This window comes from Aricia agestis, chromosome 6, assembly GCF_905147365.1.
Source record: "Aricia agestis chromosome 6, ilAriAges1.1, whole genome shotgun sequence".
NCBI classification, from domain to species: Eukaryota; Metazoa; Arthropoda; class Insecta; order Lepidoptera; family Lycaenidae; genus Aricia; species Aricia agestis.
The window spans coordinates 19,640,814-19,667,494 of NC_056411.1; the positions used below are offsets into that span (position 1 = coordinate 19,640,814).

Below are 26,681 nucleotides of genomic sequence, written 5' to 3' on the forward strand. Positions count from 1 at the left end.
AATTTGTCAATTTCTTGTCAACAGACTTCAACCATAAATAAAAGAATATAATTCGTATGTATAGGCTTGTCACTCATAAATCTGTCATTTCTCATGTGTGTGTAATGTTTTATTTGTTAAAAAAATGTATGATAAAAGCATAATTTCAAAATAATATTAGTTCGATGCACTCCTTCACCATACATATATATACAAGAATTGCTTGTTTAAAGATATAAGATTACTATATTAATACGCAAGCGAAAAAATTTGTATCCCTTTTGACGAGAAATGCTGAAACGTAGGTGAATGAAATTTTGCACTGTTATAGTTTATATGCTGAAGGAGTCATCGAGCTAAATAATATTATTTTGAAATTATGCTTTTATCATACATTTTTTTAACAAATAAAACATTACACACACTACAATACGCACACTCAAGAAGATGACAGATTTTTGAGTGACAAACCTATATACATACGAATTATACTCTTTTATTTATGGTTGAAGTCTGTTGATCGCTTCATGCTAATCGCTTCTTAAAACAGAAGAAAAAATCTTATATTTTAAGAAGCGATTAGCATGGAGAAAAAAAGGAGGTCAAGTAGCCTATTAAACCCATCAAACGATTGTAAGTTGCTTACGGCCTTTCATGAAACAGATAAGCCCAGATTTTCCAGCACTGAGCAGGTTGATGATGTCTAACGGCCGTTCCCAATATTTGATCTATCTCTGGTTTTGCCTTACTAGAGATAGGAATAGCTCACATTAGACATTAGAGACATATATTTTATGTCAATTCAATGTTAGCTGCGATCGGTTGTATGTCAAACCAGAGATAGATTGAATATTGGGAACGGCCGTAAGTGCCTTATCACACTGGCGATTAGCGAGCGATTTGAAAGCGACGCGACTGCGCAGCGCACACGCCGCGATTACGCGGCGTGAACGTCGCGACAGCGCAGCGTCGTCGTGCGTGGCGTGGTCGCCATTTTGTACACTCGTCTACACAGATTATTATTATAGTACCTGGATGACCGAGCTTTGCTCGGTATAGCAAACATTCATTGCTTCGTGTTACTTAACAACGCCATCTGCTGGAATAGCTTTAGCTGTTGTTGTGTCGTTAAAGCAATTAGTTGCTCACTAAATAGTTTTATTATTCGCCAATAGATGTCAGGAAGAGTCATATTTTTCAGTTTATCGATTATCGATAAAACACGAATAAAAAGACATTTTCTAAAAATGATTCCTAGATAGATTGATTTATCGCCCTCGGAACCCCCTATATACTAAATTTCATGAAAATCGTTGGAGCCGATTTTTTTTTTATGAAAGGGGGCAAACGAGCAAACGGGTCACCTGAGCAACCTCCGTCGCCCATGGACACTCGCAGCATCAGAAGAGCTGCATGTGCGTTGCCGGCCTTTTAAGAGGGTATACGCTCTTTTCTTGAAGGTTTGCAGGTCGTATCGGTCCGGAAATACTGCTGGTGACAGTTCATTCCAGAGTTTTACAGTGCGCGGCAGAAAGCTACGCGAAAAACGCACTGTGGAAGACTGCCACTCATCAAGGTGATGAGGATGGTATGTTTTTCGCGTGGGACGATAGCGAAAAGTTGCAGGTGGTATGATTCCGAACAATTCCTCAGAGCACTCCCCGTGATACAACCGATAGAGGATGCAGAGTGAAGCAACATCTCGGCGTAATTCCAGGGGGTCCAAGCTATTTGAAACACTATGGCAGTCAACAATTCGAGCAGCCCTTCGTTGGATACGATCCAGAGGGAGCAACTCTTGAATCAGCAAGAAAATTATAGAGAGATTTGATGGATATGATGAGATCTGGTGGTTTTCTTCTACGAAAAGTGGTCATCAAATCGAATTGAAATGTTGGAAGGAGCTAGCACGGTACAAGATCAACAACCGACATTCGAATTCAAGGATCAAGAAACAACGAAGACACTTGGATTACGATGGCACCCAAGCAGCGATTATTTCTCTTTCCAACTGAAAATCGACTCTACATCAATATCAACGGGGATATCGAAGAGATCGTTACTATCTAACATATCAAAAATCTATGATCCTGAAGGTTGTCTAACCCCGGTTCCGGCTACAACGAAATTGAAGCTGCTATTTCAGAAGGTTATTTTACAAAAAATAGAATGGGATAGTCCAGTTCCAGATTATATCAAGAAGGAATGGCACATAATGTCACGCATGAATTACGCATGACGCTGACGCATCAACTAAAGCGTACGCCTGTGTAATATATTGCCGAACTATTAATCACACGGGTCAATCATCGAAGCCCATTATAGTGGCGGCAAAATCAAGATTGGTTCATAAAAAGATCACGCTACCCAGGCTGGAATTATGTGCAGCGTTGCTTTTATCAAGTTTGATGGAAAAGGTCAAAAACGCCTTATCATAATTCCATATTCAAACAACATACGGTTGGTCGGATTCAACTGCTGTATTAGGTTGGCTACAAGGCGACCCGAGCAAATGGAAATCGTTTGTTGCCAACCGAGTAACAAAAGTCACAAACATCATGCCTACGGATTCTTGAAACTACATTAAATCAGAAGAAAACCCTACGGACTGTGCTAGTAGTAGGTATCGAGGAAAAACAACTGAAGAGTTTTCCCTTGTGGTTGGAAGGCCCAACATGGCTATTATCATTCGGACACTGCAAGAAAAAAATCTGTTTGAAACAAAGGAAGATATTAAAATATCAAAGTAAGGTCAGGCGGCAACACTTGTTTCCGACAATACAATAAACGAGTTATTGACTCGAACAAGTTGCTTAGCACGCACCACTCGGGTCATTGCTTGGATGCTCCGGTTACGGCCCCGGCGTCAACAAAAACCTACTCACCTCACTACAAGTGAATTACATTCTGCAAGAAATATAATTATTAAATATCAACAAGAGATCGACTTTTCGGATGAAATCAAGAAACTTAATTAAAAAATAATTAAAACCGACTTCCAGGGTAAAACAATATTATAATAATTTACAATGAACAAAAAAGTATTAAATAATAATTCTTACTCTTTGAAGTGCCTTAGGCATAATTCTCCTAAACCTCAACTATTTCTGTACACAATATCTTCATTATTTTGAAGACGGTACCAGCTAATAATACTGAGTTCTATGACAAAATATTTTTAATATTACTGGTACCGACTTCAAAATAATGAAGATATTGTGTACAGAAATAGTTGAGGTTTAAGAGAATTATGCCTAAGGCACTTCAAAGAGTAAGAATTATTATCATTGTATGCGCCACTATGACGTATACTGCAAAAAACGTGCAGGGAACTTAACCTAAGTTGTTTTACGTTTTGGTTTAAAAAATAGTACTGTATTGCTTATTTTAACTACAGTAAGTTGTTTTACATTTTTGGTTTCATAAAGTTATGATGTTTACAGTAATTTTTCAAAGCTGAATGTTTGTCATATCATAAGTAACTGCTTATTTAACATTTTTTTGAACGGGCTTTCGCCCACCACACATTCCCACCGCTGTATCTCCTGTGTCGTCAGGATCAACAGCCACATCCAACCAGGGAAACCCTTTGATATGATCTCAGGGAGCCCAAGGGACAAGCTAAAGCTCTCTTGAGAGTGGATCAAAGAAATTAATCAGAAGTTCTTCTGATTAATTACTTTGCTTAGTTTACTTGCCTACAGTTTTTGCGAATAATTTTATAAAACTGTAATTATTATATATAAGTATTTTTTCTTCCTCATAGGATTTAGGTATATCACAACTTCATTCGTCACAACGCATTATCCTCTTAAGTAATCTGCCATTAAATTTAATACTCAATACTGGATATCTGTCTTAATATTCTTATATTTTTTTTGCCTTTCTTTCTGTTCGCTTATTAATATGAGTAATGATGTATTTTTAGACAACAATGTTGAAGATAATACAAGTTCTAAACTGCCGGAGCTGTATCAGATCGATGACTATGACCGCTGTCTCTCCCGGCCCGGAGCTCTGTACTGTGTAGGCACGTTCCGTCTGACTGCGGACCGGCAGGCGCCGTCCTACCGCTACTACCGCATGATCGAGGTAATTATACATAATACAAGTTCTAAACTGCCGGAGCTGTATCAGATCGATGACTATGACCGCTGTCTCTCCCGGCCCGGAGCTCTGTACTGTGTGGGCACGTTCCGTCTGACTGCGGACCGGCAGGCGCCGTCCTACCGCTACTACCGCATGATCGAGGTAATTATACATAATACAAGTTCTAAACTGCCGGAGCTGTATCAGATCGATGACTATGACCGCTGTCTCTCCCGGCCCGGAGCTCTGTACTGTGTGAGCACGTTCCGTCTGACTGCGGACCGGCAGGCGCCGTCCTACCGCTACTACCGCATGATCGAGGTAATTATACATAATACAAGTTCTAAACTGCCGGAGCTGTATCAGATCGATGACTATGACCGCTGTCTCTCCCGGCCCGGAGCTCTGTACTGTGTGAGCACGTTCCGTCTGACTGCGGACCGGCAGGCGCCGTCCTACCGCTACTACCGCATGATCGAGGTAATTATACATAATACAAGTTCTAAACTGCCGGAGCTGTATCAGATCGATGAATATGACCGCTGTCTCTCCCGGCCCGGAGCTCTGTACTGTGTGGGCACGTTCCGTCTGACTGCGGACCGGCAGGCGCCGTCCTACCGCTACTACCGCATGATCGAGGTAATTATACATAATACAAGTTCTAAACTGCCGGAGCTGTATCAGATCGATGACTATGACCGCTGTCTCTCCCGGCCCGGAGCTCTGTACTGTGTGAGCACGTTCCGTCTGACTGCGGACCGGCAGGCGCCGTCCTACCGCTACTACCGCATGATCGAGGTAATTATACATAATACAAGTTCTAAGCTGCCGGAGCTGTATCAGATCGATGACTATGACCGCTGTCTCTCCCGGCCCGGAGCTCTGTACTGTGTGAGCACGTTCCGTCTGACTGCGGACCAGCAGGCGCCGTCCTACCGCTACTACCGCATGATCGAGGTAATTATACATAATACAAGTTCTAAACTGCCGGAGCTGTATCAGATCGATGACTATGACCGCTGTCTCTCCCGGCCCGGAGCTCTGTACTGTGTGGGCACGTTCCGTCTGACTGCGGACCGGCAGGCGCCGTCCTACCGCTACTACCGCATGATCGAGGTAATTATACATAATACAAGTTCTAAACTGCCGGAGCTGTATCAGATCGATGACTATGACCGCTGTCTCTCCCGGCCCGGAGCTCTGTACTGTGTGGGCACATTCCGTCTGACTGCGGACCGGCAGGCGCCGTCCTACCGCTACTACCGCATGATCGAGGTAATTATACATAATACAAGTTCTAAACTGTCGGAGCTGTATCAGATCGATGACTATGACCGCTGTCTCTCCCGACCCGGAGCTCTGTACTGTATGGACACGTTCCGTCTGACTGCAGACCGCCAGACGCCGTCCTATCACTGCTACATGATCGGGCTGTTTGCAGTAACTGTTTTCAGGCTGTTTTCAGACAGTAACTTTAATAATTCCAGGAATATTCATCGGAGCCCCGTCACTTCAACCGGACGCTGCTGCATCGCGGGTACTGCCTCAGCAGCCGCTGTCCAGACCTCGCCAATGCAACCCATGGAGACTGGTTCAGCAGCTGCTGTGCACAGACGCAGGAGGTGTCTCCTGGGATGAAGTTAAACCTTCAGTCTTACCATTGCAGGCCAAAAGATCACAACCAACCTATTGAAGAAAAAGATGAAATTTTCTTATGGATTGTTGCAGTATTGTTGGTGCTTAATGTACTTGGAACCTTATATGATTTCAACGTCGCGGTCGAAAAAAGTATGTTATGCATAATTGCACATTTTTTTTTTTTTTTTTTTTTTTAACGGGCTTTGGCCCACCACACATTCCCACCACTGTATCTCCTGTGTCGCCAGGATCGGCAGCGGCATCCAACCACGAAAACCCTTTGATATGATCTCAGGGAGCCCGAGGGACATGCTAAAGCTGTCTTGGGACCCGCAACGAAATTAATCAGAAGAAAATAGGAGGAGTAGGAAGAATTCCAGATTCCCTCCCCAATATAAAGCGGGAGACAGCACAAAGATGCAGTGACCGAAAGTCAAAGAACTGAAGGGGAGAAGCACCACGGGAATTAACGTTAATAATAATAGTGACTACTATGCTAGAGCTAAATTAATTTATTGTGTTAGACTGTTGCCAATAGTAATTATTGTGACAAAAACGCTTGAAGGCACGGAAGTTCCTAGCGCTGTCCACGAGATCACCGTAGTATGCGACACCAGATGTGCAGAGTAGGTTGTTTAGCATTGTAGTTCTTTCGTCCTGCCAGAGACTGCACTCCCAGAGAACATGATGAGCTGTTTGTTCAAACATGTTGCCTTCGGTCGAGCACTCGCACATGGGTGATGCTACCAGATTAAATCCGTAGAGTTTGGCCTTAAAATTTCCATGACCGGTCAGGAATTGAGAAACGCAGTGATCAATATCCATCCAATGTTTGGATAGTCGTTCACGAATATTAGGGAAAAAATTATAAAGATGTCGCCCTTTTGTGGAACAGTCCCAACGCGTCTGCCATTCGGAGATTAGGCTTTGCAAAGAGTTTTCTAAAGGTTCAAACAATCTTGCTATTTTATTTCTATCGCGAGCGCTTAAAAAGAACGTGTGTGTGCATAATTGCACATATTAAAAATTATTGTTTCTCATTTAAAAAATGAGAAACAAAATTTTTTAATGTTATGATAAAATGAATAATTTATGTATTATGTACCCGTAAATAGATTACCTTTTTTCTTTCAGAAAACAAAGTCATTATGAGCTGGTCCTTCAGATCTAATTGGCAAAGTTTAAAAAACACACTCCAAGAGCATAAAGATCCGCGGTTACGGTGTCTATCAACATTTGAAGGATTTAGGTAACATTTTCTGTAAACTTGAATTTTAAAATTTCCTGCGATAATTGTTAAAGCAATATTAATATGTTGAGGTCCTTTAAGCACCAGTAAGCATTTTTATGGAGAATATGCTTAATATAATCCCTACTAATATCCATACTAATATTATAAATGCGAAAGTATGTTTGTCTGTCCGTTTTTCTGTCCGTCTGTCTGTTATCTCTTCACGCCCAAACCGCTGAATCAATTTTGCTAAAATTCGGTATGGAGATACCTTGAATCCCGGAAGAGGATTTTTTTTTTTTTATGAAATAAGGGGGCAAACGAGCAAACGGGTCACCTGATGGAAAGCAACTTCCGTCGCCCATGGACACTCGCAGCATCAGAAGAGCTGCAGGTGCGTTGCCGGCCTTTTAAGGGGTAACAGGGGAGGGTAGGGAAGGGAATTGAATTATAGGGGAGGGTAGGGAAGGGAAAAGGGTAGGGGATTGGGCCTCCGGTAAACTCACTCACTCGGCGAAACACAGCGCAAGCGCTGATTTACGCCTATTTTCTTTGTTGACGTGGTATTTCTCCGGTCGAGCCGGCCCATTCGTGCCGAAGCATGGCTCTCCCACGTCAAAATATACTTTTTACCCCGGAAAATGTACGGTTCCCGATAAGCTAATTTTGTCACAATGGAGGTAAATAATAAATAATAATATTAGTCGTGCCGAACCAGTTCTACTATAACTACAACTACATCTAGCACTATATTGGTCTGGACTCTGGAATCAACAAGAAATGGATGAGTAACAAATAATTGGTAACATTTCAGGGTGTGGATCCACACGCTTTTCATCGCGGGTCACATCATGGCGGTGTACCATCAGCTCATGCTAAACAATCCACAACACGTTGAAAAAGTATTTTTTTTTTTAATATGTACCTACCGGTGGAACCAAAGAAATATCATAGTAAAAGAAATCTCTCTCTTCTCTCTTGGTTATCATTACTTATCAATTTCAATAATCATTTCTCATTCGATTTTTGCATCTTTAAAATTGCGTAAAAAGACGCCTTAGCTAAATAGCTTGTATGTAAGTATAAGGATGAGCTAATTCCAGAATTTAAAAAAAAAAACATTGAATATCTGGACTGGGCTAAAATCATTGATTCGAATAAAATTGTATGTTCTCACCAGTCCTCCCGAACTGGTGGTAGATATATAATTGTAGACTTGACAACCAAGAAAAGTCTTGCACAGAGCCACCAGACACCAGAGCACAATACGCATTTTGGAAAAAAATTATTGAATTTTGAATATTATGCTGTTTGCAGCTATACTACCTGACTTCATCTTACTTCTGGAGGAATGGATCATCGACGCTACACGCGTTAGTGGTCATTTCGAGCTTCCTCCATACCAACAGTCAGATCAACTCCAAGAGAAATACTCACCTCTCCCAATTACCGCTGGCTGCATTGAAAAGAATAGCTAGGTACAAAAATTATGTTTCCTTATAATTTAGATTCGTTTAGCAAAAACACATATTTTAATAGAACAACGTTTGTCACAATATTCAGCTTACATAATACTCACTTGTTTCTTTTTATTTATTTTTTCCTGACGGTAAGTAAATTATAACGAAGCTTTTACAAAGGAGCGAAATTGCCATTTTATTATTTTATATATGTACTAGCTGTCCCGGCAAACGTTGTTTTGCTATATAAAGTATTTCGACCATATTATTTTATTTAACACTAGAAAGACCGAAATTCTGAACTTCCTAGAAAGACCAAGAGCGGTCAAATGACCCTTCGTATGTTTTAACGTTTTTTGTGTGTCTTATTATTTTACTTTTGCATTTTATTGATCATGTAATTATTGATAAATGTAACTTAATTAAATTTTAGAACAAATATTTAAGAAAATAATTTGAAAAAGCATTTTATAGACCTACTACTACTCATATAATTGACATTATAATAACTCCACAAGACTTATTGGTTTTGTTCCTGTATTTGAGCATAAAACACAGTTTTTATACTTACATTTTATATTTTCTCATTTTGGCATACAACGGTAAAATTACTTGAATGTAAAGTAAATCATGCCAAGAAGCCATGAGCATATTGGTGAAAATACTCTATTGGAGGTCAAAAATATTATTTTTTAGTATCATATTTTTGGTCACATCGTAAAAATCTACTATCACTAAAGCTAAAAAAGTATAAAAATATGCTATAGAAATAAAATGTATTTAAAATTTGCATAAAAATAACAATTTATATATTTTCTTTCATAGAACTACAATTCGTAACCTTTTGTTTGTTATTTGCTTTGTTTGTGTAGGTAAACCAAAAAATAACATAAACTATAATAGGCATATAATAAGCATAAATATTTTGTTTTAATTCGAACTACCAATAAACCCTGGCTGTGTTAGGCCAAGTCAGGCAACAATACTACGAAAATCTACGCTGATATTTGTAGTAACGTTGATGCTTTTCAATAAACAGGGTTTCACTAGGCAAAAATCTTGATATACGCTACAATGTCAAATTAGGCAAGGCAAAATATTTTATTACATTTGCAAATATATTCCCAATATGTTTACATATCAAAATAGGAAATTTTAGACCATTTACATAAATAAAAGTATTTATCCCAGTTTTTGTTCTAGGAGTCATTCAAAAGTTTTAAATGAAATTTCAAATATAATACACAAACTAAGCGTAAATAATAATAAAACATGAAAGAAAAATAAAACAAGCAAGAAAAAACAATTTTCTTTAGAAATTGTATTCAAGAGGTCAATTGACCGCTGCGGTCTTTCTAGGTAGGTTATAATATAAAACTTATAATTATTGAGCTATCATTAAAACATTTTGCCACAATTTAAACAATCAAAAATTATTAAATGTCACGAAAGGAAAACGAATTTCATGCAACGGTAACAAAAATATCGCAAATTAAAAACGAAAATGCGGTCATTTGACCGGTCCGGTCTTTCTAGTGGTGACTAAATAAGTATATCACCAATCACCATGTCAACGTCCATCGCTATCCTGTCGCACAAGCAATGGTCGCCGTCAGTCTCGAGTTTTAATAATTTACTATTATTTATTCAACAAATGCACTTATCAATATAAAAAGTACCCAGTAGCCGATTCTCAGACCCACTGAATATGCATATAAAATTTGGTTAAAATCAGTAAAGCCGTTTCGGAGGAGTACGCGTTCTAACATTGTAACACGAGAATTTTATATATTAAGATAAGAAGATAAAGCCGTGGTAGATACTGCTAATTTTTAAAGCTATTCACCATGGATGCACCGCTGTTTTCTAAAACGTGCTAATTAATAAAAATACTAATTAGTGAACCTCTGGAGTACCTCAAGGCTCAATCACAAGATTTTTGATACTTGTGCTATTACGTCGTTGGTTAAATTATTTTTATTTCAGTGTCCACTTCCGATGACCATATTTTATAGCAAATGAGCAAATGATTTTTTTATCTTTATTTATAATTTCTTTAATCTTAATGTTAGTTTGCTAAAAATAATGAGTTTATTGGTTGTTAATTTTTTACTTGAGATGACTTGTATTTATTTGGTACTTAGTTAAGGAATTATGTGTATGCTCGTAAAATGTTTATAGTATTTTGATGTAGCCTTGATTACTTAAATAAAACTTTTTGATTACTTTTATAACAATATTGTGATCACAACATTCAACATTAAATTCAGGTTTTTGCCAGTTCATCTTGTGGTAGTGGGGTTCGCGGCGACGTGGTGGCGCTACACCGGCGACGGGCCGCTGTGGCCGAACCTGGTGCTCCAGGAGAGCGACGTCTGCCGCCGCAAGTTCCTCTGGCATGCGCTCTTCCTGCACAACCTCGTCGACAATGACGACCACTGCTTGGTGCAGACCTGGTTAGTAACAGAAATCATCTATATATTTAACTAGCTGTCCCGGCAAATGTTGTTTTGCCCATATTATTTTATTGAAGTGACTAATATTAAGTATATAAGTATGGCGCCATGAATGGTCGTCCGACCTGGCTCTCTTAGGCATTTTCAAATATTTAAGAATATGTTAATAGCGTCTAATATTCTAGCTCTGAAATGACGCCCACTTTGCAACGGGCCGTGCAGTAGAAATCGTAATACATATAATTTTAATTTCGCCATAACTTCAAAACCAAACGTCCAATTTAAGTCATTCAAAGACGAAATATTATCTACATAAACTGTACTTAGTGATTAAATAATTTATTTTGATAAGTACTAATAGCATGAGTAAAATAAACGAGTTTAAATATAATCCAAAAAAATTGTTGTTGTGCCTCACTCGACATAGATAGGTATAGTGTGTCGCGGACTTTTTTGTAGATATTCATAAGATATATAATTAATTATAACATTTTATGGTTCTATCTTTTATGGTTTAGGCAGCGTACGCAAAATAAGTAACTTTTCTGGTCGATTTTTTACACCTTGTCTCTGAACAACCCAAATATCTTACGGAAACCTATTTTTTTAAACCTAACCTAAAATTTAGCCTATGTTACTCGTGGATAATGTAGCTTTCGAATAGTGAAAGAATTTAAAAAATCGGTCCTGTAGTTTTTGAGCCTATTCATTACAATGATACAAACAAAGTTTTCCTCTTTATAATATTAATAATTATAATAATAATAATAGTGTAGATATAACAGAGATACGACTTTGCATTCAGAACTGAAACTTAGTGCTACAATTTAATAATTTTTAGGGTTCCGTACCCAAAGGGTAAAAACGGGACCCTATTACTAAAACTTCGATGTCTGTCTGTCTGTCCGTCTGTCTGTCACCAGGCTGTATCTCAAGAAAGGCTATAGCTAGGTTTCTGAAATTTTCACAGATTGTGTATATCTGTTGCCGCTATAACAACAAAAACTAAAAACAACATACATTAAATATTTAAGGGGGGCTTATGGGAATACACAAACGTATTTTTTTTGCTATTTTTTTGCTCGATATCAATAATGGCAATAGGTAGGCACTTGAAATGTTCACAAAATAGTCCAATGTATTTATAATTTAATAATTAATAATAAAATTTAATTGAAATAAAATTTTAATAAAATAAATAGGGGTGCTCTCATACAAAAAAACACACTTTTACCTATTTTTGCTCTATAATGGTACGGAACCGTGCGTGAGTCCAACTCATTACTATCAATTTCGTCGTCAATTTCATTACTAAAATAAATACTCTGGCTAACTCTTACTTCAGGTCTTTCGCTGCGGACCTCCAACTGTTTGTCGCGGCCTACCTGCTGATGTCATCACTGACAGTAACTGGACGGAAGCCCATCCCGTTACTGTCAGTGTTGTTCATCGTATTATCTGTTCTCAACGGGTTGCTGGCTTACTGGAACGAGTGGGAATCCATGGTCTTCATTGCACTTCCTGAGTAAGTATAAATTCTAAAAAGTATGCTTGACTTTTGTCACAATTTGACTGGGGGGATAAAAATAGTCTAAACGATCCAGCAAAAGATTGTAACTTACAATAATTAATCTTATCAACTTCCTCTACAGAATCCATCCCTATGTTATCCATCCGTATCTACTTTTCAGAAATCTCCGACAATCATTCAGAGACTCACGGTCCTTCGGTGGCTTCTACATGTCACCTGTGCACAGTGCGCCGGCTTATTTGTTAGGTATTATCCTAGCACATGCTCACAACCATATTCAGGAGCAGGGCATTAAATTGCATAATTCCAAGGTAATTTATTATAATTTTAAAAACAAAAAGGTTTAAATTGACTATTTTTAACCTTACTTGACTTTGAGAATTTTATAATTTAAGTGATTATTTTTCCGACCCAAATATCGACCAATAGAATTGCACCATTCGACGTCACGTGGTACAACCTACATGGTATTATACTGATAATTTTTTGAAAATTTTCTCTGGTAGTTGCTATATATAAAAGACAAACACGTCAAACTGACAGGTTGAATTCAATTGTGTCTCATGGTGCAATTATATTGGCCGACATTTGGGACGGAAAAATAATCCCCCGAATACCACACGAGCTTCAAAATTATCTGGCATTTCCCTCAAGGTTCCCTGCAAACAAATAAAGTCGTCAAGTTTTTCAGGAAAAATCACTCGCGCTTCGCGCTCGTGATTTTTTAACCTGAAAAACTTGAATCCTTCATTTGTTTGCAACGAACCTATCGGGAAATATCCGATAATTTTGAAGCTCTTGTGGTATTATAAGTGAATATTTTCATATTTTCTAATATAATTATCATATTTTCATATCTCTTCAGCTGTACGTATTGTGCTACCACTTGGCCATCCCGCTCATGATATCCTGGGTCATGTGCGGGGAGTGGTTCTTTGAGCGGCGGTCTCCGCTCATCATTGCGGTCTACGCCGCCATCGAGAAGCCGGTCTTCCTCCTCCTCCTTAGTGTCTACTTCATAGGCATCATCAACAACCTGGACAGTGAGTCTCCGTAAATCAAACTTGACAATCATTTCAAAAACACTATGCCAAATAAAAATATGGTTTAAATTTATGCATACATTAGGTTCCAATAATACGCTTTTTTGGACACAGTAAGTTGCTCTTTCTATTTAGTCCCGATTTTAATATGATGTGTCTGCGCGAACGAGCGCTACTTCGCGAGATCACAAGCAATTGTATGTAAATAGCGGCGCGACTAGATCCAAGTTGAGGATATTTTGTATTAGTCTCATTAGCCGGCTTAGTTCCCGAACCGGTGCTTCCACCAGGCACCAGGTTAGGTTCTGGTAGGTTCTGAAAGTATTTGTGAAAAATCTATTCAGAAATAAAACGATCTCACCAAAAACATAAATGTAAAAATGGAGAGCCAAGTTCCATACAAACTTACTATGGACTTGTCTATGGACTTCGCCGTAAAAAGGATGGAGATCTAAATGAGTGCCAAGTTCTATGGAAAATTGAAATACGTATGTATAGGAACCAAATAACATTATTATTATTATTTTATGAAATAAGGGGGCAAACTAGCAAACAGGTCACCTGATGGAAAGCAACTTCCGTCGCCCATGGACACACGCAACATCGGAAGAGCTGCAGGTGCGTTGCCGGCCTTTTAAGAGAGAATAGGATTACAGGGTAAGGAAGGGAATAGGGTAGGGGATTGGGCCTCCGGTAATCTCACTCACTCGGTGAAACACAGCGCAAGCGCTGTTTCACGCTGGTTTTCTGTGAGCCCGTGGTATTTCTCCGGTCGAGCCGGTCCATTCGTGCCGAAGCATGGCTCTACTACGTAAATTATGAACAAATAATATTGATTGTTGAACAAATAATATTGAGTCATTGATATGAGTCTATTTCATTGCTTAATTGAATATCTATAACAATTGATGTTATATAAATAATGTGAGATCTTAAAGTAGATTAGATCTCAATTGGTCATTTTTTATTACATCAGTCATTTCATAAAGTTATTGAACATTTTAACTGTGATGCCAACTTAAATCTAATTTAGTTTAAGATCTCACATTATTTAAATAACATCAATTGATATAGCTGATCTATATATATAAAAGAAAGTCGTGTTAGTTACACCACTTATAACTCAAGAACGGCAGAACAGATTTGGCTGAAAATTGGTAGGGAGGTAGCTTAGAGCCAGGAGACGGACATAGGATACTTTTTATCCCGTTCGACAGCGTTCCTGTGTGACTTGACATGAAACGTCAGTCACTATAAAACGTGGTATAACAAAAAAGAATCAGACTTGGAATAACAAAACGAAAATGACAGCTATGTAATTGACGTAAAATGACAGCTATGTAATGACGTATGGATGACAATTTGATATTTGTAAGAAATCAATATTAAAACTATTTCTATTAAATAAATAATTAACAAGTGGATTGAAAGTTCATATTTAACTTGCTAACAAATAGCATATTATAGGAATATGTGAGTTACATATTCCTATAATATGTTTATAGAGCAAAGAAATTTTGACTATTTTTTTCGCGAAGACGCGTACGCATGAAATTTGTTTGAAATATGATAAATATTTGTAACACTTTTAATCCTACTTCCTACTAATATTATAAAGGCGAAAGTTTGTTTGGATGTATGGATGTAGGGATGTATGGATGTTTGTTACTCTTTCACGCAAAAACTACTGAACAGATTTTAATACAACTTTACAATAATATAGCTTATACATCAGAAAAACACATAGGCTACAATTTTAACCGACTTTCAAAATGGAGGAGGATGTTATGTTCGTTTTTTTATGTTCAACGATTACTCCGCCGTTTGTTAACCAATTTTCAAAATTTTTCTTTTGGTATATAGGGTATTATCCCAATTTGGTATTCACAAAAATGGTGATCTGATGAAGGATCCATAAGTAATCGAGGGAACTCCTCAAAATTTATAGGGAAACATGTGACTTCGGTTTCGTGAGAAGTATTCTAAGCATATGTTGCCTATAAGTAAGATTTTGCACCGAGGTATACCTGGTATGCCGTGGTTCGGAAGGTGCTGAGAGAACTCCTGATTCTTTATAAATACAAGTTTGGGAGTTTCAGCGTTGTTTTAAGAAAGGAAAGCATATGCTACTTGCAAATTACATTCATCATCATCATCACTACCATATTATATCCTGCATCGTCCCATGATTATGAGAATATTATGACCCTGTTATTGGTACTTTTCATAGTCTTTTAGATCGAGACTGAAGTTTGTTAAGCGATAATTGAAAAAAATCTATACTTCTATACTAATATTATAATTGGGAAGAGTTTGTTTGTTTGTTTGTTTGTTTGTTTGTTTGAACGCGCTAATCTCAGGAACTACTGGTCTGATTTGAAAAATTCTTTCAGTGTTAGATAGCCCATTTATCGAAGAAGGCTATAGGCTATATTTTATTGCGCTTAGACTAATAGAAGCGAATAAATAGAGGAAAGTGTGGAAAAAACGGGAGAAGTTATTTGAAATGGCTTATTTGAACGCGCTAATCTCAGGAACTACTGGTCCGTTTTGAAAAATTATTTCAGTGTCAGATAGCCCATTTATCGAGGAATGCTATAGGCTATATTTTATAGAAATGGAGGAAAATGGAGAAATAGAGGAAAATGTGGAAAAAAACGGGGGAAATTATTTGAAAGGGCTTATCTCACGTATCTGTTATTTGGCACAGATAAGAAGTAGACCACGTGAATGATCATAGACTATTTTTTGTGGACTAATTTGTCTGTGAAATATCTAATTTACGCGGGCGAAGATGCGCTGAACGTTATATTTCGCGTGGTCACGACATCATGCGTAAACGGCTGGACCCATTTAGCTGAAATTTGCTATAAAGATACTTTGAGTCCCGAAAAAGAACATAGGACACATTTTGTCCCGAAAAAATGTACGGTTACTGAACAATATAAGTACTTTTATGATTTGCGCGTAAACTGTTCAATCTATTTTGATTGAATTTGGTATGGAGATACTTTGAGTCTCGGGAAAGGACAAGGAATACTATTTTGCCCCGGAAAATGTACGGTTCCCGTACAATAAACATTTATGATCGTCGCCTAAACTATTCAATCTATTTTGATGAAATTTGGTATGGCAATACTTGCAGTCTCGGGAAAGGACAAGGGATACTTTTTCTCCCGGAAAATATACGGTTCTCGCACAATAAACTTTTATGATTCTCGCCTAAACTATTTAATCTATTTTGATGAAATTTGGCATGGAGATTGGAGATAGTAATGTGAATCTGGGACAAGGAATGTTTTTTGTCCCGGAAAAATGTGCGGTTCCCACACAATATACTTTTCTGATAAACGACTCAATCAATGTACGGGAACGACTATAAACTAAAGTCTACGCGGACGAAGTCGCGGGCAACAGCTAGTATTCAATAAAGCAATGAAATAGACTCTGTTATTTGTTCATAATGTTATTTGGTTCCTATACATACGTATTTCAATTTTCCATAGAACTTGGCACTCATTTAGATCTCCATCCTTTTTACGGCGAAGTCCATAGACAAGAATAATGTTTGTATGGAACTTAGCTCTCCATTTTTACATTTCTGTTTTTGGTGGGATATCATTAATTTTGTAAAGAAAACTTTCCGAGCAGGGGTAGACACCTTATAATCTTCCGAGTCGGATATGCTATCCGCAACTTATCTGGTAGAAACTTCATCTATTAGATAAGTTGTGGATAGTATATCCGAAACTTATCTGACAGTACCTTCATCTGTCAGATAAGTTGTGGATAGCCTATCTGAAACTTATCAGGAAGTGGGGAAACAACCCCTAAGGCTTGTTGAGTATCAGTCGAATAAAACAAAGAAATTCCAAGCGAATGGAAAAGCAGGTACCATCAGGCATTGGAATAATATGGTAATAACACAAGTGTATTTCCAACCATCAACTATAGGGTTCAATTTATTGCGTGGAGGTCAAGTAGAGCTATTATTATAGCTGTCTAACAGACAGACAGAAAGACGGACGGATGGACGGACAGACGGACAGACGGACAGACAAACAGACGGACAGACAGTCCAGACAGACAGGGATTAAAAGAATTCTATGTCATTATCACCAAATGTACAATCAGTTTGGGCGTGAAAAGGTCACAGACAGACAGACACACTTCATAAAATCACCTTCTATTCATTTCATAAAGTTTCTTCACATCACAAATAAATATATTTACGGGGAGCTCCCATACAATAAACGTGATTTTTTGCCATTTTTGCTCAAAATCAATAATAGTAGGCACTTAAAATATTCACAAAATCTTTAGTTATATTTTAACTTTCATAATTAATTATAATAAAAGTATAATTAAATAAATCGTCATGATCGTAGAATAAAGACTGTTCTGATATTTTTCAATTTTTGGTTTATTGTATAAATCGACTTGTATTTATGTGTTTTATCGATTGATTATAATTTTTTTTTTAAAGAATCCACTAAATGCCTGATTTATAGACTAGAAAAACGACGGATTTGATTGTGTGACCGTAGTACACAACGACGGATTAAACAATGCGTCTGAGTTCGGTGGACGGCGTCCGTGCCCCCCCCCCCCCCCCCTGCTCACCGCGGCGGATGGTCAATACCGTCCCTGTTCTACGGTTACGCGTACTTTTACTCGTAACGCACTTTTTAATCACTTTTAAAGAATATTAAAATAGTTTATAATACATATTAGGCATATGTAACTCGAATAAGTTCAAAATATTATGCATTCAAGGTTAAAACGGATGTTAGCGTTTGTGCAAGCTGGTGATAATACTATAGGTAAGTGAATATCGTAATATTTTGTTGCTTTGTAAAGACTTGAGATTCTGTTTACTTATTAATTAAACACTTTTGCTACATTAAATAGAAGAACAGTAGAAAATTGATTGTTACGCGACCGAATTCGACGGAACAGCGGGGCTAAAATGGTAACTTTTAGCAATTCCTAACATCCTACCACCGACGTAAAAAAAACCTACATCAATGGCAATTCAATTCATTAGCAGATTCATAATTGAAACTGTATTGCCATTCTGAAAAACATAAAAACGAACATGACCGGTTTTTTTTCTACATTTATTTATGATTTTATGAATGATCCACGAAATATTTTATATAATTGTTATATTTTATGTATTAAACTGTACATTTATTGTATATTTGTTCATTAAAATCATTTTAAAACTAAAAACAAAATGTTGTTTACTAATTTCACCATAATCTTCAAATATCGTTATATTTTCGTAACGTTACTGCCGCAAGGGCATCTATGCCCATATAACAATATGAACATTTAACCGATACTTGAAATTATTAATTATATAGAAACATAATATGGTGATTTTGATTTAGAGAGAAGTATCCTAAGCATATGCTACCAAAAAGTAAGATTTTGCACCAAGGTATGCTATGGTTCCGAAGATACTACGAGAACTCCGGATTCCTTATAGATAAAAGTTTGGGGGTTCCGGCGTTGTTTTACGAAGAAAGCATATGATTATGCTACTATGTAAATTACATTCATCATCATCATCATCACTACCATCACACCACAGACCAATTATACATAAGACTCTTGAATCCCATAAAAAACAGCGTGTCTGCAGTTTTTAGTTCTCATCTGAACGATAGATGGCGTTGAGTGTATCAAATTAGCCTAACAAATAAAAAATACAATAAATAAATGCACTATCTAGTAGACTATTTTTAAAACACGTTCACAACCTGCAAAATTCTCCCAAAGATGTCGCTGATTAATTTTAATCGGAAATGACATTTATTAAAGCTTTCTTAACTCTTTTAGTTTTTGGCTCTTTTAAAATATCTATATTTTTTTTATAAATATAGATACTAAAAAAAATTGATTTTTTTTATTCCGTCGGCGGGATTCGAACCCGCGACTCCCGGCTTGAGCTACCAATGCGCTCATCCATCTGTTTTTCTGACATTATGTATTTCTATTGCCGCTATAATACTAAATACTAAAAACAAAATAAATTAAATATTTAAGGCGGGCTATATGTAGCTTCACTCTGCATCCTCTATCAGTTGTATCACGGGGAGTGCTCTGAGGAATTGTTCGTCTGAGGAAAATCATACCTCCTGCAACTTTTCGCCATCGCCCCACGCGAAAAATATACTTACCATCCTCACCACCATATGAACCGTCATTTTTCTACGGATAGATGCTGGTTGGATTTGCATATCCGACGTTATTCGTGGCACACAATTTAACATAGGTCGTTTTTTGATAAAAAATAATAAAGATATTTTGACATTTTTAATTGTAATTTGATTTAACCGTTAGCTAACGCCAATCTTAAAGCCTTTTTTTTCATTGATGTTTAAAAATTCTTATATTTTGGCTTTTTGAAATTATTTGCAAAACGTACAACTTTGATAAGTTTCATCTTAAGAACCGCACTGCTTTATATCACTCTGCAATCCCAATATCACTTATACTTGTCTTGTATAGTATGACATATTCTAAGAGTACACAATATAACAAATTGCTTAAATAATAAGTTCTAGGTAGTAACGCCATTACCACAAAGAGCAGCTGAAATATTGTCAACTTAGCAAATGCAAGATGTATGGAATTATGCCTTTTTAGAAGACGTGTTCAAGAACCATCTCATAAAGGTACAATCACCAAGATAAATTCCTTGCCATTGCCTCCATTTCTATTCCTGAATAAAATGACGATCCTTTTATGCCTGCAGGTGAAATGACGCCTATTGGGGCAAAAGAATTTCCTCAATCAGAAACCTCACAAGTTCTCAGCTACGTTAAATTCTCAACAACGTTGACTCCCATTTTTAGTACTTCATTATCTCTAATAACTGAAAATATTCAAGGTTATTCTCAAGTGTTAGTACCCAAAACTCCAACTGCATCCCCAGTAAAAAGACATGCAAAATGTGATGACCCGTTTTGTTGCCAACATGAAACTGATGATTTTTTCTGCCCTTCTGTATCTACTATTAGCACATACTCGAATCCATCATCTCCATCGTGTTCAACGATCTTAAAGAACAGAGGGAAAAAGCGCGCTCGATACGAAAAAAAAGAAAAGTGGGGAGAAATAAAACTAAAAGCTTTAAAAAACTTATGCAAAACGTACGTATTAAAAAAAGGGCGTATAGTCGATGCTAAAACTATAAAACCTCCATGCCAGTGCAAATTCCAAAGCACTACGAATGAGATTTTCGCTAAGTATTGGCAACTTAGTAGCAAAAAACAGCAATGGTTGCATGCAGCAAACTATAATATGTAAATACTATTTAATATTATACCTTAACTGTCATCTGAATATTTGGTTTTTCGGTTTTCTATAGTTAGCTACATACAACCATTGTTTTTGTTTTCTACCAAGTTCCCAAAACTTTGTGAAAATCTCAAAAACGCTCTGCGTTTGAAATTTTAGACATGGAGGTTTCATGGAAACGATGGAGATGGTTGGTTCGAGTATGTGCCAATAGTAGATACAGAAGGGCAGAAAATATCATCAGTTTCAACAAGTTTTCAATTTTGCATGTCTTTACTGGGGATGCAGTTGGAGTATTGGGTACTAGCACTTGAGAAGAATCTTGAATATTTTCAGTTATTAGAGATAATGAAGTATTAAAATAAAGTATTTTTACTAAGACTGATTAGTTTATATTAGGTTTAAAAATCTCACCACGAAAGGGTTCTCTCTGTTATAATAAGTATTTTACTTGTTTAGACAAGTACTGTTGTTTTATTATAGAAGTTAAGGGATTTTTCCATAATAATATTTATTTTTAAATATATAATGTACCGCATAATGTACGTTTATTTTTATATGCAGGTGGGAGAGCCATGCTTTGGCACGAATGGGCCGGCTCGGCCGGAGAAATACCACGGGCACAGAAAACTGGCATGAAACAGCGCTTGCGCTGTGTTTCGCCGAGTGAGTGAGTTCACCGGAGGCCCTATTCCATTCCCTACCCTCCCCTATTCTTTTCCCTACCCTCTCCTATTCCCTTCCCTAACCTCCCCTACCGTCCCCTACCATATTACCCTATTCCCTTTTAAAAGGCCGGCAACGCACCTGCAGCTCTTCTGATGTTGCGAGTGTCCATGGGCGACGGAAATTGCTTTCCATCAGGTGACCCGTTTGCTCGTTGGCCCCCTTATTTTATAAAAAAATATGTGTTATTTTTAAATTATTTTTTTTTTGTAGAGGAATTAAGATCATTAAGTTTTTAAAATTCTCTAAAACATCAAGAATTTGATTATAAATTATTGTTATTTCTTACTAAGCTTACTAAAAAAACTGTTGTGAAAGTAATTAATGTTTTTTATTCCATTTCCTAGACCTATACTTCTCAAAACCGACCATAAAGTTTTGTACCTATCCCTAGAATATTGACGGAAAAATTCAACCGTCATGCATCTTAAAACAAAACTCCATACTTACAATAACGTCGGTTCATTACATACGTCACATTATACTCCAGGAAATAACGACTGATGTGACTTTTTTTAAAAACTACACAAATTAGGTATTTATACTGTGAATCATATTATAAAATTCATAAAACAACGCCACATGCCCAAATTTCACGTCAACTAAATTACTAGTTCTGAAAATATGAAACAAAATACGACACGAAATCTTTGAAGGGCTCTCCTGTAAAATGGCTAAATTGCAGATCCGTCTTTGTTCTACGACTGCGACGAAATATTTAAGGGGGGTCACCATACAAAAAACACAATTTTTGTCTGGTTTCACTCTGTCAGACTCGCACTTGACCGATTTTTTTTTGTTTTCTGATTTTTTCCTACGTTTGCACACAATTACCGAGCTGGATTCTAAATTTCAGCCTTGTAGGAACAGGGTTAGAATTTTGATTTATAGGTCAGTCAGTGATAAAAATGTAGATTTTGTTTGAACTGTGTTTATGAAATTTAGATCATAATATATTTATCTGGCAAGTCTCATTATATGAGCCAAACTTAAAACGTTTATGTGAAATAGTTTCTGAATTATGAGGGGGTTAAAAGTAGCTCCAAAGGGTTAGTGTAACACGGTGCTGCTCGCCAGTTCTGTTATGTTGGAACTTGGCTTGACACGCTACCGCGTGTCTAGATTGTTATTTATTTTATTATTTATTGTCACTAGCCCGACATTGTATTGCTCCACACTCCTCGGCCGTCTTGAAAGTTTTTGCTTTGCAGACGTAGTGAGGCGGCTGTCGGTATGGCGCTGCTGGAGGCCGCTGGGTCGCATGTCACTGTCGATGTTGACGGTGCACTGGTGCGTCATCAAAACTCTCCTCGCGTCCAGGCGAGGACTTATAGATTTGAATCCGTACAATGTTGTAAGTTTTAGAAACGCAAAACGAATAATTTCATATTCTTCCGACTAAATTCTTCTCAAATTATAGTAAATCTTATTGTTCTCAGACAATTGACACCCTGGCGACAGTATTTCTCTCCTACTGCCTCGCTGTGCCCCTCACGCTCCTCGTGGAGATGCCACTCATGAAGACCTTCACCTCCGTGCTGATGGACTGAGTCTGTCTCGGCCGATAGAGACGTTCGCTACGTGTTTCTTCTCCTACTGCCTCGCTGTGCCCCTCACGCTCCTCGTGGAGATGCCGCTCAGGAAGACCTTCACCTCCGTGCTGATGGACTGAGTCTGTCTCGGCCGATAGAGACGTGCGCGACGTGTTTCTTCTTCTACTGCCTCGCTGTGCCCCTCACGCTCCTCGTGGAGATGCCGCTTATGAAAACTATTGAAAACCTTCACCTCCGTGCTTATGGACTGAGTTTGCCTCGGCCGATAGAGACGTGTCGCGTGCGTGACCTCTTTTGTACATAATATAATACTAAATAATTAAACTTAAGTAGATGCAATTTAGCTATACAGGGTGTAACAAAACTAAGTGATAATACTTTAGGATATGTACGAGTCCCCTGTATGAAGTTTACTGTGAAAGTAGCAGTGCTTGTATGGGCAAATGGGGCGCTTGTCCAATGTCCATACGAATCCATATTTTTTTTTGCTTTTTCACCGCTGTTACGTTCACAGTGAACTCTATTCAAGGGACACATACAAGTATTATCACTTAGTTTTGTTACACCCTATATAAAATGTGTCACGCTCAAAGACCGAAATCGCTCAATGAGCGGAAAAATAGCTCACAACGCGTTGTGGTCACAGTGAAACAGCCACGACGCGAAATTCGCGTTGTGACTTGTGGCTCTAATGAAAACGGCCACGACGCGTTCTGGCAATCACAAAAAGACCATAACGCGAAATTCGTGTCATGACTGATATGCTATTCGTTTTTCTTGATTTGTTCTTGATTGATTAATCGTCCATAGGTATGGAAGATTATTATTTGAATTACAATGCGTACTACAAAATATTTATTCTTTTACTAAATCACTGCATAACATGTTTATCACTATAGGCCTCTTGGATATCTGTAGTGGCGCGGCGTGTGGCAGATTCAGGCGACACGTGGATGTCAGAGTGCGATCAGCTGTAAAATACGGTTTACTAGTTAAAAATGAAAACACGTTGAAAACGTTAAAAAGTGCTCTGAAAAAGGAAAATATGGGCGGTACGAGGTACTGTTCTGTTGTAGGGTGCAAATATTCCCAATCTCGGAATCGTGAATTAACGTTTTATTCGTTTCTGAGACGGAATTGGGAAACGTATCGAAATCAACATTCCGATTATTAATCATGCTTAAATCTAAATCTCGCGTGAATATTTCTAAAATATCACGTGCAAGTTATTTTTAATATCATTGTTTCATTATGTATGATTATATTATGTATATGTTACGCTCAAAGACCGAATACGCTCAGTGAGCGAAAAAATGGCTCACAACGCGTTGTGGTAATAGTGAAACGGCCACGACGCGAATTTCGCGTCGTGGCCATTTCGCCTAGTGAAAACGGCCACGACGCGTTCTGGTAATCACAGAAATACCACAATGCGAAATTCGTGTCGTGGCTGACGTGCTATCCGACCACAACGCGTTGTGGTAATCGAGTAAAACCATGACGCGTTCTGAGCATTTAAAAACAGCCACGACGCGATTTCGTGTGCGCACACACTTGGGCATTTTAAAATTACTCCTGCGTAACGTGCTCTTGTGTATTGCGCACACACTTGGGCACTATAAAATTACTCCTGCGTAACTGGCCTAGTTTAATTGAAACCGGAGTGCCTTCGTGTATTGCGCACACACTTGGGCGCTATAAAATTATTCCTGAGTAACTAACCTGGTTTCAGAACGCGTCGTGGCCGTTTTCATTAGGGCCGCAACACGGATTCGCGTTGTGGCTGTTTTTAAATACTCAGAACACGTCATGGCTTTTCTCGATTACCACAACGCGTTGTGGTCGAATAGCACGTGAGCCACGATACGAATTTAGCTATGTGGTATTTCTGTGATTACCAGAACGCGTCGTGGCCGTTTTCACTAGGGCCACAACGCGAATTTCGCGTCGTGGCCGTTTCACTATGACCACAACGCGTTGTGAGCCATTTTTTCGCTCACTGAGCGTTTTCGGTCTTTGAGCGTAACATATATATAATATTATTATATGTATAATTTATGTTGTAAAGGGTTTAACTCGAATTTGGTACCATGTTCATAAAAGTGGTGACCTGATGATGGGATCCATGGATAGATTTTTATTATATCATACACATATTTAATACACATCCAAGACCCGGGAACATTGAAAAATCTTTTGTTCCCGTGACCCCGGCTTGCTGCCACACTCTCAACCATTGAGCCACAGAGGTCGTCAGATCTGTTTTCACTTTGTGCCACGCCTGACACGCTTGACCGATTTATAAAATTACTTAATTTTTTGATAATCTACATAATATAACACACGACCGACGAATGTGCCTTTAATAACCATAGGACAATTGGAAGTGGCCTAGAGGTTTTGATTACCGGTCAGTGAGTGAGTGAGTGAGTGTGTGAGTGAGTGAGTGCCAAAATTAGATACTTTTAAAGGGACATATTTCAGGATCTACAGAAGCTACATCTATCAAATTGGGTATACTGCTTAAGGCCCAGTAATCCCTAAAATAAGCAGGTCGATGTCTGTCAGTACGAATACCGACGTTAAGGACATTAAAATAACATTCATATCAGCGCGCCTTGTACAGTGGCTGTTACGCGCTCGCCGCGTGCCTTGATAATAGAAAATAGGAGTAAAAGCCTTTTGTTTTTAGTATTACACAAATCAAATATATCAAATCGTTTACGTTAGGTTACGATACATATACTACATTTTTTTGTTTTTTCTAGAAAGTGTGTAATTTAGCCATAAAATGATTTAATTATGAAAAACAGCGTTATAACAGTCATCTTTGAGATTTTTTTCTATCGAGCAGAATTTTTCAAATTGTGTACTGATATACCTTTGCGTATGGGAAATTTTCTCAATTTTAAAACAGTACCTTGTACTATTATCTATTCTGTGACAGTAATTATTTTATACTTAAACTAGCTGTTGCCCGCGACTTCGTCCGCGTTAGTATAGTTAAGTAGATCACGTCCCAAGTATTATTTATTGTACAAAAATATTCAATGTACAGCATTGACTTTCCTACGAAATTATTATATATAGATGTTCCGCGCGGCTTCGCTTGCGTAATTTAGGAATTTCACGCGACCGTACATTTATCCGCAAAAAAATAGCCTATGTCCCTTAACGTGGTCTATTCTTCATGTTTGCCAAATAATATAACAATTGCTCCAGTAGTTCTTAAGAATCTTAAGATAATAAGCAATTTCATATAAATTCCCCTGTTTTTTCCACATTTTCGTCTATTTATTCGCTCCTTTTAGTCGTAGAATAATAAAATATAGCCTATGGCCTTTCTAGATAAATAGGCTATCTAACACTGAAAGAATATTTCAAATCGGACTAGTAGTTCCTGAGATTAGCGCGTTAAAATAAGCCCTTTCAAATAATTTCCCCCCGTTTTTTCCACATTTTCCTCTATTTCTTCGTTTCTATTAGTCTTAGCGTAATAAAGTATAGCCTATAGCCTTCCTCGATAAATAGGCTATCTAACACTGAAAGAATTTTTCAAATCGGACCAGTAGTTCTTGAGATTAGCGCGTTCAAACAAACAAACAAACAAACTAACTAACTCTGCAGAATTATAATATTATATTAGTATAGATTATGACATTTC

The 26,681-nt window shown here is 37.7% G+C and overlaps 1 protein-coding gene across 1 annotated transcript in view; it reads left to right on the forward strand.

The window, feature by feature from the left end:
• The window catches only part of LOC121728247, a 40,982-nt gene extending 17,773 nt beyond the window's left edge, over positions 1–23,209 (forward strand). Inside the window, exons 2-11 of the mRNA XM_042116387.1 lie at positions 3,908–4,071; positions 5,556–5,800; positions 7,752–7,839; positions 8,255–8,415; positions 10,668–10,853; positions 12,199–12,378; positions 12,545–12,695; positions 13,250–13,427; positions 22,676–22,818; positions 22,904–23,209. Coding sequence (XP_041972321.1) covers positions 3,908–4,071; positions 5,556–5,800; positions 7,752–7,839; positions 8,255–8,415; positions 10,668–10,853; positions 12,199–12,378; positions 12,545–12,695; positions 13,250–13,427; positions 22,676–22,818; positions 22,904–23,014 — 1,607 coding nt within the window. The 3' untranslated portion in view covers positions 23,015–23,209. The remainder of the gene's footprint in view (positions 1–3,907; positions 4,072–5,555; positions 5,801–7,751; positions 7,840–8,254; positions 8,416–10,667; positions 10,854–12,198; positions 12,379–12,544; positions 12,696–13,249; positions 13,428–22,675; positions 22,819–22,903) is intronic.
• The last annotated feature ends 3,472 nt before the right edge of the window (positions 23,210–26,681 follow it).